The 16,872-nt window shown below is 46.8% G+C and overlaps 1 protein-coding gene across 4 annotated transcripts in view; it reads left to right on the top strand.

Annotated features, from left to right (window-relative positions):
- LOC144486337 (traf2 and NCK-interacting protein kinase-like) overlaps positions 1–16,872 on the top strand; it is a 214,381-nt gene that overhangs the window by 42,436 nt on the left and 155,073 nt on the right. For all 4 annotated transcript variants that reach the window (XM_078204383.1, XM_078204375.1, XM_078204366.1 and 1 more), the window contains exon 2: positions 1,960–2,025. In XM_078204383.1, coding sequence (XP_078060509.1) covers positions 1,960–2,025 — 66 coding nt within the window. The remainder of the gene's footprint in view (positions 1–1,959; positions 2,026–16,872) is intronic.

Below are 16,872 nucleotides of genomic sequence, written 5' to 3'. Positions count from 1 at the left end.
GCTGTATCCGTTTAGCCTCGACATCAGGTCAGAGGTGGCGGCAATGTCAGGAACTAAGCTAGATGATTCCCCAATCTCGTTCGCCCCCAACGCCAGCGAAACAGAGGATTTGGCACTCAGCCAAAACTCAGTTCACTGCAGCGGGACTGGAGAATCCCAGCCACAGGTGAGGTTGGAAAATCCCAGCAAGATTTCTGACCGAATCAACTTGGTTGTCAAGAGTCCGCACGCACACAGCTGATCGTAGTTATAAATGGAAGTGACATTGGTCTTGTCTGCCTGAAAAAGCTTTTGTGTAATAAAGTCTTTTTCTTGCTTATTAAAAACGCCATCACACGATGTGCTGAGTTGTCACATTCTGAAGTGATTCTGACTCCACTATTCCATTCTGTCCCCTGCAAAGTCATTCATTACTTGCTAGTTAACAATACGGGGTCGGAATTCTCCAGTCATTCACATCCTGCTGCTGCCAGCAGGAACGGAGAATTTGGCGCTCAGCCAATTCTCCGCTCACTGCAGCGGGACTGGAGAATTCCAGCCTTAGAAGGGCTCAGAGAATCCAGCCCATAATCTGGTAACTAGCTGCCAGCAAGGGCCAGGATCAACATTCTCCCCTTACTCTGTGGACCCAGGAACAGGAGGAGGCCATTCTGCCCCTCAATTTTGCCATTCTATTAAGACTTGACTGATCGGTAAGTTTTCTCTATCCAGCTTGGTTTCATATCCCTTAATTCTCTTAGCAAGCAAATGTCTACAAACTTTGGTTTTGAAATGTTTAATCCTAGCTTCAACAGATTTTAGGGCGAGTTCCAGATTCCCAAATCTCTTCATACGCAGAAATGACCTGGTGCTAATTTGATGTTTTGACTCCTTGTTCTGAACTTCCCCACCAGAGGAAATGATTTCTCTCTCTTGCCTCTTTTTAAAGTCATTTTAAAGAAAGATGGAGTTGACCTTGGGACATCCCAGAATGCTCTGAGGCCAATGGAGTACTTTTCCAAGTGCAATGCTTCTGTCGTGAATGTAGGCAGTGGGTGGAGGTGCTGGAATGTGAAACAAAAACAGAAAATCTCAGCCGGTCTGATAGCATCTGTGGAGAGAGAATGGAGCCAATGTTTTGAGTCAAGATGTGACTTGCAACGTTGGCTCTATTCTCTCTCCACAGATGCTGTGTAACCTGCTGAGATTTTGCACCAGCCTTTGTTTGCAGTTAGTCTGCTTTGTGCTGGTGAATGTTGGTCGGAACATTCCTTCCTGGAACAGTAGGCGTGCCTGTGTTTTTGTTTTATCTGTTGTGTCGATGGCTTCATGTTAGCGGGAGCCTTTCTGAGAACTGGTTGTATTCCCTTGAACTTACACGGTTGAAGGATGATCCCATCGAGGTGTTTAAGATGGTTAAAGGATTTGATGGAACTGATGGTGGGAGAGTAGTATAAAGGGACATCATCTTAAAATACGACGGTGTGTCAATCCGGACTGGTGGCATCTCGCCTGCCCCGTTTCTAACGTTGCAAAATGAGATTTTCATTTTTTTTGTTAGGAAGGACTATTAAATGTTATGGAACCAAAGCAGATTAATAGAATTTAGGTACAGATTAACCACAATAATTCAATGATCGAACAGGCCAAAGGGGCTGAATGGCCTCCTCCTGTTTCTAAAATCATCGAATCTCTACAGTACAGAAGGAGGCCATTCAGCCCATCAAGCCTGCACCGACAACAATCCCACCCAAACCGCACATATTTACCCTGCTAATCCCCCTGACACTAGGGTTAATTTAGCATGGCCAACCTAACCCGCACATCTTTCGACTGTGGGAGGAACACCCGGTGCACGAAAAGCTAAGGACACATCAGATGGTTTAACTTGCGGATGCCACTGGCTATTTTGTCGTGATTGTCATTTAAATAATTTGCATTCAGTGACAACTTGTAACACTCTCTCTCTTCTGATTGCAGGATCCTGCTGGTATATTTGAGTTGGTGGAACTCGTTGGCAATGGCACCTATGGGCAGGTTTACAAGGTAAATGCCACCTTATTTTATCAGGTTTCTTATTCAAGTTGTTGCTGTTGACAGAGTGTGAAAATCAGATGGGCAAAGGTTGCCTTGATGAGGAGTACATTGAATGGCTGAGAGCAGGCTGTACTCAACCTGGTATTGTGCAATGAAAAGGGATTCATTAATTATCTCCGAGTGAAGGCTTCCTTAGGCAACAGCAACCATAATCTGACTGAATTTCACATCCAGTTTGAGGGACAAGAGGAGTGGGTCTGAGACAATGGTTTTAAACTTAAATAAAGGCAATTAGAAGGTCATGGAAGTGAGTTGGTTAAAGTGAATTAGCAAATTAGGTTAAGGGGTGGGTGAGTAGAGATGCAGTGGCAAAGATTTAAGGGGACATTTCAGAATGTGTACCATCAACAAGATGCCCTGCAGCAAATCACCTTCGACAGCACCTTCCAAATCCACGACCATTACCATGGAGAAGGGTGAGGGAGCAGATACATGGGGAACCCCACCACATGCAAGTTCCCCTCCAAGCCACTCACCATCTTGACTTAGAAATGTATCACCATTCCTTGTCGCTGGGTCAAACCCTGGATTTGCCTCCCTAACAGCACTGTGGGCGTACCTACACCTTGGACTGTAGAGGTTCAAGAAGGCGGCTCACCACCACCTTTCCAAGGACAATTAGGGATGGGCAATAAATGCTGGTCCAGCCAGCGACACCCACATCCCATGAAAGAATAAAAGAGATATATCATTTACAGATAAATAACACAGCCAAAGGCAACTTGAAAAATAGAGGAATCAGGCCTGACTTCCAATGACTAAATGCAGGTTCATGGTATCATTATCACAGTAAAATGTTCCGAGTGCTTCACAGGAATGTCATCGGGATAAGAAAAGGACATGGAGAGCCATAAGGTTATATAGGGAAAGACAGGTTTTAAGAAGCATTTGAGAGGTGGAGAGATTTGGGGAAGAATTTCCAGAGTTTGGATCCAGGCAACTGAAAGCGTGGCCGGCGATGGTACAGTGATAGAAATCCGGGATGTACAAGAGGCCAGAATTAGAAGATCACTGATACGTCAGAGGGTTGTAGGGCTGGTGGAGACGGGCCAGACCTTGGGGGGAGTTGGAAACAAGGATGAGAATTTAAACTCTGGTGGGTTTGGATGGGTGCCAAAGGGGCGTTGTGAGACTCCCTCTGCTCCTGAAAGGCAGTCTGTGCTATTTTAACTCTTGGGCCTTGTTTACATCCCACCAGTCACCCTCTGCCTCCCCCCACCCCCCCCCCCCCCCAGTCTGAGGGAGGGGTTGTGACTGTGTTCTGGGGGATGGGCTGCAGGATTGTGTATACAATGTGTATGGTAAATCGCTGATCTATCCTAAGCTTTCCTTGTGGGTCCCGGGCAAACATTCCTACCCTGATCTCTCTATTCTTCCTCTACCTTCTGGGGCTGGTTTACTACCGGTGTTGATTTGGGTTGAGTGGCAGGGGATGGTGGGTAGGTGTGGCATTTGCCATTCAGTGTTGGTGAGGGGACATTGTGCTGGGCTTGAGAACTCCATTTTAACACAGTGGCCAGCCAGACCTTAAAGGCAATTTCTTCGGTTCATGACCTTGAAAGGTGGGTGTCTGCGCCGGAATGATGCTGGATAATTGTTCATCGCTGCTGAAGCTGATATTCGGAAGCTGCAAAGGCTGTAGCTTTTCACAGTGGGCAGATTAAATTGCAGTTGGCGGGTGATCGCAATCTCTCTAAAGCTAATGGGAAGATCTGAGCCATCAAAGAAGGAAGGTGAAAGTAAACATTGTAGAAACTCTGACACTGTGCACAGAAATATCGACCTGCAATCCATGGGGCTGCAATGATTGTTGAATAATGTTTAAACCTTGTTTAAAAATCCTGAACTTGTAGCTTTCAGTTTTTGCTGTGTGGTCCAAGGTCTTTCTCCCCATCAGACCCACCTGCGTTGCAACAAGTTCTCAAAATGAACTCCTCCGATCAATGTCTTTTGTCCTTTTGTAAGCAATAAAGGGTTTGCATTTCTTTAGTAAATCCATCTTCCATAAACTTCATAGCAAAAGGGGTACTTATTGAAGTATAATTACTCTTACAATGTCGGAAACAAAGCAATGGGATAATAACCAGTCATATGCTTTGTGGTCTTGGCTGAGGGATTAATATTGACCCAAGGTGAATGGGGAAGCTTACATGATTGTGAAGAAGAGTAGGGGGATCTCTCGTGATGAATAGACCATCAAACATCAATGTTATGCTGATTATTGGATCACTCTTTGTGGGAGCTTCCTGTTGCATTATTTCACTATATCATTTTCTACATCACAACCTTTTCAAAAAGCTTCATTGGCAGGTAATCGCTTCAATTTTCATCCCTAAATTAGGAAATGCACGTTGTCTTTGTGAAGTCTGGTTAGATTGTTCTGGAGAAGGTGATGTACAGCCAGTGACCCAGATAGGAAGCTGCCTGTAACTCACTGACAGGAAATGGTGGCTTACCTTATAGATTGAACTGAATGTGGTTATGTGCATCTAACTGGGTTAAGATCCATACGGCGGTGCGCACAGTGTGTTGTCCCTGGGCTTTACACAGTATTCTATGAAAAAACACTGAGCACAGCTCATATATTATTCACTCTCTCACCTCAAAACTCCCACTTCTCCCACCCTTGCAAGTGCCAGACCTGTCCCCACCAGTACTGTACCCCAGTGTTATACAGTGACAGACCCGTTCCCACCAATACTGTACCCCAGTGTTATACAGTGACAGACCCGTTCCCACCAGTACTGTACCCCAGTGTTATACAGTGACAGACCCATCTCCACCAGTACTGTACCCCAGTGTTGTACAGTGACAGACCCGTTCCCACCAGTACTGTACCCCAGTGTTGTACAGTGACAGACCCGTTTCCACCAGTACTGTACCCCAGTGTTATACAGTGACAGACCCGTTCCCACCAGTACTGTACCCCAGTGTTATACAGTGACTGACCCGTTCCCACCAGTACTGTACCGCAGTGTTATACAGTGACAGACCTGTTCCCACCAGTACTGTACCCCAGTGTTGTACAGTGACAGATCTGTCCCTACCAGTACTGTACCCCAGTGTTATACAGTGACAGACCCGTTCCCACCAGTACTGTACCCCAGTGTTGTACAGTGACAGATCTGTCCCTACCAGTACTGTACCCCAGTGTTATACAGTGACAGACCTGTTCCCACCAGTACTGTACCCCAGTGTTATACAGTGACAGACCCCGTCCCCACCAGTACTGTATCCCAGTGTTATACAGTGACAGACCCATCCCCACCAGTACTGTATACCAGTGTTATACAGTGACAGATCCGTCCCCATCAGTACTGTACCCCAGTGTTATAAAGTGACAGATCTGTCCCCACCAGTACTGTATCCTAGTGTTTTATCCTCACCAGGTGCAATCCAATTTTGGAAAACAGCTCTTTTAAAATGATCACATTGATAATGTTTTTGTTGAATCTTGGATTAATATGCCTCGCCCCCGCTAACCAGACTCCGGTAACAATTGAACAGAATTTTTATTTTTGATTTGACTGGGTTGTAAACTTTGTGCTTGTGGGCAGACCAGGGGTGCCATCTCTGATTGACTGTATCGTTGGAGATTTCAATCACATGGCCTTCCATCTCCCGCTGACCCACCTAATCAAACAGCTGATCCTTTTCCCCACAGCGCCGCTGTTTTTACAACAGATTGTGTTTGGAGAAAATAATTCAAGATGCCCTATTGCTTTAATTGGCAGGAGTCTCTTGGAGTTTAGACTTTAATCTTTGAAGATTTCAGCATAGTCCAATTGGGTTGGCAATGCCAAGAGTTGGCACCACTGAGCTTGGGTCTTGACAAAAACCTGCACGTGGGCATCATTGTCCCTGGGCTGTTCCTGTCAACTCCAGTTTGGGGAATCCCAACCGTCTCATCAGTGGGTTCTGTTTGTTTCCTTTGTGTCTTGTCTTTTTTTTTTGAATGGTTTAATTTCAAGAGGAGGAAGTTTCTCACTGATTTGGCCTTGTTCCAGTGACTGAGCCTTTGCCTCAGCCATTTCCCATTGTTATGAGGAAGCAGTGACCTAGGCTGCTGGCTACACAGCAGCGTGTGAGACACAGCGGATCACCCTGAGGAATTCCCCCACCCACTGTATCCTCGGAAAAGTCTCCAGGACTTGACACACGTGCAGAGTCAGAGCGGAACACTCTGACACAGTTGACAGACTGCGTGTACAGAACTTGACAGAGCAGAGTCACAACACGCACAGCAAGAGACAAACACGCTCACGTAGACTCTCGCATGACATTAGCAAACGTTATTCTGTCACTTTTAAGTTGCAACACAACGTGCGGGATTGCAGTGTGGGTGTGAGTTGCATGTTGGTTAATTAGTCTCTGTTGGTACTATTCTGAGCCATGGTGTAAACTATTTCTGAAATCGCAGGAAAGCTGTGAAGGAACATGACTGCCTCCTTTAAGATCGGTAATTTCTTTGCCCTCCCCCTCCTTCTGAGTTCTGTCACACAAGGGTGTGCTCCCTCGGCCTCACCTCACCTCCTGGCCATTTCTCACAGCTTAGACTAGGGAACAAATGGCAAAAACATAAAGACATCAAAACTTGGAGCAGCTATAGACCATTTGGCCCTTTGAGCCTGCCGCACTATTCAGTATGAATATGGCGGCCTCTCAATCTCCGTGCCACTTTCCACCTTTCTCCCCGTAACCCTTGATGCCGTCAAAATCTAAAACATAATCTTTCTAGGATATATTCAGTGACGTGGCCTCCACAGCTTTCTGTGGTAGCGAATTCCACAGCTTCACCACCCTCTGAGTGAAGACATTTTCCCAATCTCAGTCCTAAATGGTCTACCCCGTATCCTGAGACTGTGTCCCTGGCTCTAGATTCCACACCCAGGGAAAACATCCTGCATCCAGTCTGTCCGGCCCTCTTAGAGTTTTATACGTTTCAATCAGATCTCCTCTCATCCTAAACTCCAGTGAATACAGGACCAGTCAAACAAATCTCTCCTCATAAATCCACCTCCTCATCCCCACTGGGAAAATATGGAAGCTTGAATGGGTGAGAGGGTGATTGAAATCTTTATTCCTCCCCCACTGCTCCGTTCTGCCCTCGGCCTCTCCCTGCTCCACCTCGGGGCCCCGAACAAAAGCTTTTTGAGAAAAGTTCAGCAACAATTTTAATCTCTGCTTTGTACGAATTCTCAACTGGAACCTGTCCTGAGAGAGAGGGGGGGCGGATTGAACTGAATGAATTTAGATCCAGATGCAACATGCTTTAACATATTACCTTTGTTGGTTTTATTTTGCTAATATTGTTCCTGGGCTGACACAAGTCTCGTTAAATCAAGTAGCTGGTCAGTGGGGGAGGAACGGGGAACACACACTCTCTCTCAGTATTTCCAAACTCCACATTGCGGACACAATCAATGTTGAATGCGATTTGAATCTAGTTCCACATCAGCAGAATTGCTGTTGATTATTTTGATGCTGTCTTGGACATCATCTCAGAATCCCACAATGCAGAAGAGGCCCTTCGACCCATTAAATCTGCACTGATGCATGAAAGGCCCTGACCTGCCCGCCTAATCCCACTTGCCAGCACTTGGCCCATAGCCCTGAATGTTATAATGTGCCAAGTACTGATCCAGGTACTTTTTAAAGGATGTGAGACAACCTGCCTCCACCACCCTCCCAGGCAGCGCATTCCAGACTATTAAAAGGATTTTCCTCAAATCCCCCCTAAACCTCCCACCCCTCACTTTTAACTTGTGTCCCCCTCGTAACTGACCCTTCAACTAAGGAGAAGAGCTGCTCCCTATCCACCCTCTCCATACCCTTCATAATCTTGAACACCTCAATCAGGTCACCCCTCAGTCTTCTCTGCTCCAACGAAAACAACCCAAGCTCTCTTCATAACTTAAATGTTCCATCCCAGGCAGCATCCTGGTGAATCTCCTCTGCCTCTCTCTAACCTTCACCCTGCAGAAACTTTGGCCATGATTCTCCAGTCCCCGTGTACTTATGCACAAATCACATCCGGGCTGGGGAATCCTGGGTGGAGGGACAATAGCGTGGCCGATGAGAACCCCTTTTGGGATTCACCCAGCCCCTCTATGAATCAGATTAACATATTGAAATACGGAGGTTGGGTTTGGAACCGGATTCTTCCAACTTCTGTAATTCTCCGACCCTCGGGCGCAGTGGGAACCTGGCGCCAATCACTACTGGTTTGCACAAACGGAGTCCAGTCCTGATGGCCACGCCGGGGAGAGGGCATTGATGCCTCCAGGTGATTGGAAAAATGGCTGCATCATGCATTTGCACTTTTGCCAGATTGGCAGTGCCAAAGGGGGGAGGATGACCTGAAGGGGTGGGCATGGGGTGGCTCCTGAAAGGGACAGGCTGAAGCGGGGCAGAGGGGGCATTTGGTGACCCCATAGCGACATGTCGTCCGCTGGGAGGCGGGGGGAGGTGTTGATTGCTGGAACCAGTGAGGGGGGGTGGAGGGGCTCTGAGCTGGCAGTTAGTGGGAGAGGATGTTTTGTAGGATTGTCTGGAGATTAATGACCCATTTTAAAAATCCCCAAGGAGCTGGCCTTGCCAGCATCTTCAGCTCCCTACTCCAAAAATATATTCTAAATGTGGATGAACTGTGAACTAAATGGCACCAAACCACCCAGCGGGAATCTCACCAGTTTCCCTGTTGGGACAATGCTTTCTTTTGGGAGGACTCTGCCCTTTTTCTAATGCAAAACTCTTCTGTTCCAATCTTAACTCCACCGAATCCTTTTCACTCCAAACCCCTGGTCCCCCTCCTGGTCCTGTCACACCTCGGCCCGGAATTTTACCACGGGAATCGAAGCAGGCGAGGGGCGGACAATGGAACGGTCTGTTGACCTCGAGTGGGACTTTACGGTTTCAGGGCGAGTGAGGCTGCAATATCCCACCCCGCAACTTCCAAATTCTCATTTGTGTTTTCAAATCCCTCCATAGCCTCCCTAACTCTAACTTCCTCCAGTCCCATAACCCTCTGAATCCCGCACCTCTCCAATTCTGGCCTCCTAAACATTCCCGTGCCTTCAGCTACCCGGGCCCTAAGCTCTGGAATTCCCTCCCGAAACCCCTCCTCCTCTCTCTCTGTCTCTCCTTCAAAATCGAACTCTTTGAATGCACGTTTGAACAACTGGCCTATCAAAATTTTCCTCTGGTTTGGTTTTGACGTTTTCTGCTTTTGAAAATGGCCTTGGGATATTTTTCTTTGTTATTGAGCTATGATGATACAAGTTGTTTTTGTTTGTAACCATGGATGTTAATCTGCCAAGACTGATATGCTGACTGATCCTCGTGTTCTCACTGACTCACAAGTGAATTGGTTGAGTTATTTTTCAAACGTATGCTGTAAAAGTTTTGGAGCAATTTCTCCTGCTTTCTCTCTCCCTGCCCACTCTGCACCAGTTCCACGTTCTTTATTGTCCTGAAGGTGCTGAATGCTTTCGGGGATCTGGTAGTGTTCCACCTCCGACCCAAACTACTATTCTTCCTGTGTGCGCCATGGCGGCAATATTGTGGTGGTCTAGTCAACCCTGAGAGGCGTGCAAAAGGGCTCGGACCCCCTCCTCCTCTGGTTTTCAATGATGTGCACATTTCCAAATCAAAGGTCACTAAGTCGATGAACTTCAGTTGTGACTGAGGTGGGCTAACACAACGTGGGCCTTAGTGCAAATCGCAGACTGCCTTTCCGAGTGTAACTCACTTGATGGTGCATTTCCTCACCAAACTCTCCCAGAAACAATGAGAATACCAACAAACCCACAGGCAGTTCTCATGTTACTGGAGAATATGAGTTCAGGTGCCACCTCAGCAGTTGGAGAATTTGAAATCATTTTAAAATACCTGTGAAAGTGACTGGATGATTGGATTTTTACAAAACTCCAGCATTAATGTCCTTGAGTGAGTGATATCCGGATCTGGGCCTCTGTGTGACTCCAATCCCACACCAACTGGCTGACTTGGTCTGACTCGCTCCCACTGCTCTTTGGGGCAGTTTCTATGGAAACCTGAAGGGTGGGAAATCTGGTGTGCGCGTTGGGTAAATTTGACAGGATGGGAAATTTTGATTTCCTGATGGCTGTTTTGAGATGTAGTCGGCAGTGTGTCCTCAGTGTGTCAGGGTCATACTGACCTGTGGGTGCGAATGTGGGGTTGAAATTGCAATCACATCAGCCGCCATCTTGTTGAATGGTGGCGCAGGCTTGAAGGGCCGAGTGGCTGACACCTGCTCCGAGTTCATACGAGTACAACACGGACACTAACATGGCCATTCAGTAAAGAGTGACTGGCTTTGATTTGATTTATTATTGTCACATGTATTAACAGACAGTGAAAAGTATTGTTCCTTGCGCGCTATACAGACAAAGCATACCGTTCATAGAGAAGGAAAGGAGAGAGTGCAGAATGTAGTGTTACAGTCATAGCTAGGGTGTAGAGAAAGATCACCTTAATGCGAGGTAGGTCCATTCAAAAGTCTGACAGCAGCAGGGAAGAAGCTGTTCTTGAGTCGGTTGGTCCGTGACCTCAGACTTTTGTATCTTTCTCCCGACTGAAGAAGGTGGAAGAGAGAATGTCTGGGGTGCGTGGGGTCCTTAATTATGCTGGCTGCTTTGCCGAGGCAGCAGGAAGTGTGGGCAGAGTCAATGGCTGGTTTGCATGATGGATTGGGCTACATTCACGAGCTTTTGTAGTTCCTTGTGGTCTTGGGCAGAGCAGGAGCCATACCAAGCTGTGATACAACCAGAAAGAATGCTTTCTATCGTGCATCTGTAAAAGTTCATAAGCGTCATAGCAGCCATGCCAAATTTCACAGAATGCAAAAAGACAACATTGTTTTTACACAATGAAGAAATGTCCCAAACATGAGGTGTGTGAATACACTTGGCTCTGTGACTAAGTGAGTTTCAATAATTCACAATGAGTCACAGATGAACAAAGTGAAACAAATAAAGTGAAACATTTACAAGCGAACCCTGAACAGACAAATCCCCAGGGCCAGATGGCATCTATCCTAGACTCCTCAGGGAGGCAAGAGATGAAATTGCTGGGCCTCTAACAGAAATCTTTGTCTCTTCGCTGGACACAGGTGAGGTCCCAGAGGATTGGAAGATAGCAAATGTGGTCCCGTTATTTAAGAAGGGTAGCAAGGATAACCCGGGTAATTATAGGCCGGTGAGCTTGACGTCCGTGGTAGGGAAATTGTTGGAGAAGATTCTTAGAGATAGGATATATGCGCATTTAGAACTGAATAATCTCATTAGCGATAGACAGCATGGTTTTGTACGAGGGAGGTCATGCCTCACAAATTTGGTTGAGTTTTTTGAGGAGGTGACAAAAACGATTGACGAGGGAAGGGCCGTGGATGTCGTGTATATGGATTTTAGTAAAGCGTTTGACAAGGTCCCTCATGGCAGGCTGGTGCAAAAGGTTGAATCTCACGGGATAAATGGCGAGCTAGATGGGTGGAGAACTGGCTTAGCCATAGAAGACAGAGGGTAACAGTGGAGGGGTCTTTTTCTGGTTGGAGGTCTGTGACTAGTGGAGTTCCGCTGGGCTCTGTACTGGGACCTCTGCTCTTTGTGATATATATAAATGATTTGGAGGAAGATGTAGCTGGTGTGATCAGTAAGTTTGCGGATGACACAAAGATTGCTGGAGTTGCGGATAGTGATGAACATTGTCAGAGAATTCAGCAGGATATAGATAGGCTGGAACATTGGGCAGAGAAATGGCAGATGGAATTTAATCCAGATAAATGCGAAGTGATGCATTTCGGTAGATCTAATGTAAGGGGGAGCTATACAATAAATGGTAGAACCATCAGGAGTAGAGACACAGAGAGGGACCTTGCCTTTATTGGACGGGGCATAGAATATAAAAGTTGGCATATGATGTTGCAGCTGTATAGGACGTTGGTTAGGCCTCATTTGGAGTACTGCATCCAGTTCTGGTCACCACACTACCAGAAGGACGTGGAGGCTTTGGAGAGAGTACAGAGAAGGTTTACCAGGATGTTGCCTGGTATGGAGGGTCTTAGCTATGAGGAGAGATTGGGTAAACTGGGGTTGTTCTCCCTGGAAAGACAGAGGATGAGGGGCAACCTGATAGAGGTGTATAAAATTATGAAGGGCATAGATAGGGTGAACAGTGGGAAGCTTTTTCCCAGGTCGGAGGTGACGAACACAAGGGGTCACAGGTTCAAGGTGAGGGGGGCAAGGTTCAACACAGATGTCAGGGGGACGTATTTTACACAGAGGGTGGTAGGGGCCTGGAATGCACTGCCAAGCAAGGTGATTGAGGCGAACTTGCTGGGATCGTTTGAGACTTATCCAGATAGCCACATGAACAGACTGGGAATAGAGGGATACAAACGAATGGTCTAGTTGGGCACATGAACGGCGCAGGCTTGGAGGGCCGAAGGGCCTGTTCCTGTGCTGTATTCTTTGTTCTTCTTTGTTCAATACCTGGTGCCACCTTTGTCCGCTTATTAGGTTAATTGCAATGAGAGGATTTGGTCATGCCACGGAGCCTTCCTGTTTGCCCAGGAGGCCTTGTATTGCCTACCTGTACCTGTTGCATTGTCAGTCTATCGCGAGTTTAACCACTGATGGGTAGTTTTGTTAGCTAAGGATATAAATGGTTCCAGAACCATGATAAACACGGTGGCACAGTGGTTAGCTCTGCTGCCTCACAACGCCAGGGATTTGGGTTTAATTCCAGTCGTGGGTCACTTTCCGTGTGGAGTCTGTGTGTTCTTCCCATGTCTGCGTGGGTTTCCTCCCATAGTCTGAAAGACATGCTGGTTAGGGTGCTTTGGCTGTGCTAAATTCTCTCTGTGTACCCCGTGTGTGGTGACTAGGGGATTTTCACAGTAACTTCAATGCAGTGTTAATGTAAGACGACTTGTGACACTCATAAATAAACTTAAAAACAGATGGACTTAACATCCAGATTGGCCATGATTGATTGGATAGTTGAATAGGCTGAAGGGGCTGAATAATCCACAATTCTTTTGTAAGTTTCCTCTGACAAACTGGTGATTGTCGCTGAGCTGGGGAATGGTGTTCAGACTCCTTGTTTGGGGACAAGATCAGGCAAGGATTCTGGTCTGGAGCTGAGTCAGCATTCCGAACAAACTGGGTGGATTAGTGGAACGGAGGTGGAACCAGAATTAGAGAAAGCTTGTGAATGTCTACATTTTCCAGCAGAGTTAGCTCATTTCTTGGAAGTGTTTGTAACCTGTTTCCCTGGCATCAGGTAAAGGATAATGATAATGTTACCAGCATCTAGTGATAATGTGCTTGGTGAAACAGGGTGAGACCATTCAGCCCCTCGAGCCTGTTGTCCCATCCCATTGAATTAGATCATGGGTTGCGAGAACTCCATTGGTTCAACATTTGAAGAAACTCACTGCTGATAACTAGCTTTCCTTCCCGGGATATTCCCGGATGGAGTGAGCGTTTCCCAGCTTTTTTCCCTGGTTTGGGCTGAATTCACTGGCCTCCACTGCAAGTCAACAAACCAGGAATCTGCATGTAGACTCGTGTCCCAGAGACAAGGAGGGAGGAAGGGTGTGAGTGGAGTAGTGGGCAGGAGGGTGAGGATGCATTCTATGCCAGCTTTGAGCAAGAGGGCGGCCCTCCACCTGGAAGCCTTGGCTGAACTCGTATCCAAAGTCATTATCACAGACATCAGATCAGCTTTCTCGGAAGTCAACCCAAGGAAAGCGACTGGCCCGGATGGGATACCCGGACAAGCAGTCAGATCCTGCACGGATCAGCTGGCAGGAGTATTCACAGACATCTTTAACCTCTCTTTACACCAATCTGAGGTCCCTATCTGCTTCAAGAAGACGACCATCATCTCAGTACCAAAGAAAAGCCAAGCAGGGTGCCTTAATGACTATGATCTGGTGGCTCTGACATCCATCATTATGCAATACTTCGAAAGGCTAGTCATGGCACGAATCAATCCCAGCCTCCCGGATTACCTGGATCCACTACAGTTCGTCTACCGCCGCAACAGGTCCACAGCAGACGCCATCTCTCTGGCTCTGCACTCAATTCTGGAACACCTAGATAACAAAGACACCCATGTCAGACTCATATTTATTGACCACAGCTCAGCCTTCAACACCATTATTCCCATGAAACTAATCTCCAAACTCCATGGCCTGGGCCTTGGCACATCCCTCTGTGACTGGATCCTGAACTTCCTAACTCACAGACCACAATCAGTAAGGATAGGCAACAATGCCTGCTCCACGATCGTCCTCAACACTGGTGCCCCGCAAAACTGTGTCCTTAGCCCCCTACTATACTCCTTATACACCTATGACTGTGCGGCCAAAATCCCCTCCAACTCGATTTTCAAGTTTGTTGATGACACCACCATAGTGGGTCGGATCTCCAACAATGACGAGACAGAGTACAGGAATGAGATAGAGAATCTGGTGAACTGGTGCAGCGACAATAATCTCTCCCTCAATGTCAGCAAAATGAAGGAGATAGTCATCGACTTCAGGGAGCATAGTGGAGAACATGCCCCTGTCTACATCAATCGGGATGAAGTGGAAATGGTTGAAGTTTATAGGTGTCCAGATCTGTCCTGGTCTCTCCAATGCTAATGCTATTATTAAGAAAGCCCGCAAACGCCTCTACTTTCTCAGAAGACTAAGGAAATTTGGCGTGTCTGCAATGACTCTCACCAACCTTGACAGATGCACCATAGAAAGCATTCTTTCTGGTTGTATCACAGCTTGGTATGGGCTCCTGCTCTGCCCAAGTCTGCAAGAAACTGCAAAAGGTCGTGAACGAAGCCCAATCCATCACGCAAACCAGCCTCCCATCCATTGACTCTGTCTACACTTCCCACTGCCTCAGAAAAGCAGCTAGCATAATTAAGGACTCCACACACCCTGGACATTCTCTCTTCCATCGGGGAAAAAGATACAAAAGTCTGAAGTCACGTACCAACCGACTCAAGACCAGCTTCTTCCCTGCTGCTGTCAGACTTTTGAATGGACTTGCATTAAGTTGATCTTTCTCTGCACCCAAGCTATGACTGTAATACTACATTCTGCACTCTCTCCTTCTCTATGAACGGTATGCTTGGTATGTATAACGCGCAAAAAACAATACTTTTCACTGTATACTAATACATGTGACAATAAATCAAACCGAGGAGGAGGAGCTGGAGGAAATCCCAAAACCATGAGCTGGGTTTTCAAAATTGCTCTTGAACAGCCCAGGAGGGGGAACAATGTGTAATTTGAAGATTTGAGTTTCTATTATATCCACCCAGGACCCCTCCCTTCCTTCCTTCCTTCCTTCCTCATGTCAATTGATCAGTATAACCCTCTCTCCCCTCTTTCCTCGTCTGTTGGCCTATTTTCTCCATAACATATCGAAACAATTCACAATTAGATATCTTTTCCCAAAGGTAGGGGAGTCTAAAACTAGAGGGCATAGGTTAAAGGTGAGGGGGGAGAGATACAAAAGGGTCCAGAGGGGCAATTCTTTCACACAGAGGGTGGTGAGTGTCTGGAACAAGCTGCCAGAGGTAGTAGTAGAGGCGGGTACAATTTTGTCTTTTGAAAAGCGTTTAGAGAGTTACATGGGTACCTTGGGTATAGAGGGATATGGGCAATTGGGATTAGCTTAGATGTTTAAAAAAGAAGGGTAGTATGGACAAGTTGGGCCGAAGGGCCTGTTTCCATGCCGTAAACCTCTATGACTTCTACCACCCCCTGTGATCGTGAGTTCCACTCTCTGGGTAAAGATGTTTCCCTTGAATTCCCAATCCGATATCTTTCCCTGTATAATTGCATTGAGACATCCCTGCTCCTGTTCTCAAATCATCTCGCTATGAAGACCAACATACCATTTGCCTTCTTTACCGCCTGCTGCACCTGCATGCTTACCTTCAGGGACTGGTGCACAAGGACACCCAGGTCTCATAGAAAGATAGAAAATAGGAGCAGGAGGAGGCCATTCGGCCCTTCGAGCTTGCTCCGCCATTCATCACGATCATGGCTGATTGTCCAACTCAATAGCCTAATCCTGCTTTCTCCCCATAACCTTTGATCCCATTCGCCCCAAGCGCTATATCCAGCCGCCTCTTGAATACATTCAGTGTTTTGGCATCAACTAGTCCCGTGGTAATGAATTCCACAGGCTCACCACTCTTTGGGTGAAGAAATGTCTCCTCACCTCCGTCTTAAATGGTCTACCCCGAATCCTCAGACCGTGGCCCCTGGTTCTGGACTCCCCCACCATTGGGAACATCCTCCCTGCATCTACCCTGTCCAGATCTGTTAGAATTTTATAAGTCTGAGATCTCCCCTCATTCGTCTCATTACACATTCCCCCCTCTCTCAATTTATAGCCATTCAGATAATGGCTTGCATTAACTGTCTGTCTTCCAACAAGCTCATTTTTACTAGACGCCGATGACATCATCACCCTGTACCTGACAACAGGGCAAACAGGTTACAAACACTCCCCAGAAAATGGTAACTCTTTTATATGAGCAAACACTGCTGGGAAATGTAGACATTCACTGCAGACGACTTTGGGCTTTCTTTAAGACTGGAGTTTAAATGTCAAACCTTTTATCCCCCCTTCCGCTAATCCACCCAGTTTGTTCGGAATGCTGGCTCAGCTCCAGACCGGAATCCTTGCCTGATCTTGTCCCCAAATAAAGTGTCTGAACACCATTCCCCAGCTCAGCGACAATCACCAGCTATTC

This window comes from Mustelus asterias, chromosome 3 (genome assembly GCF_964213995.1).
Source record: "Mustelus asterias chromosome 3, sMusAst1.hap1.1, whole genome shotgun sequence".
NCBI classification, from domain to species: domain Eukaryota; kingdom Metazoa; phylum Chordata; class Chondrichthyes; order Carcharhiniformes; family Triakidae; genus Mustelus; species Mustelus asterias.
This window is presented reverse-complemented; position numbering and strand designations above follow the sequence as displayed.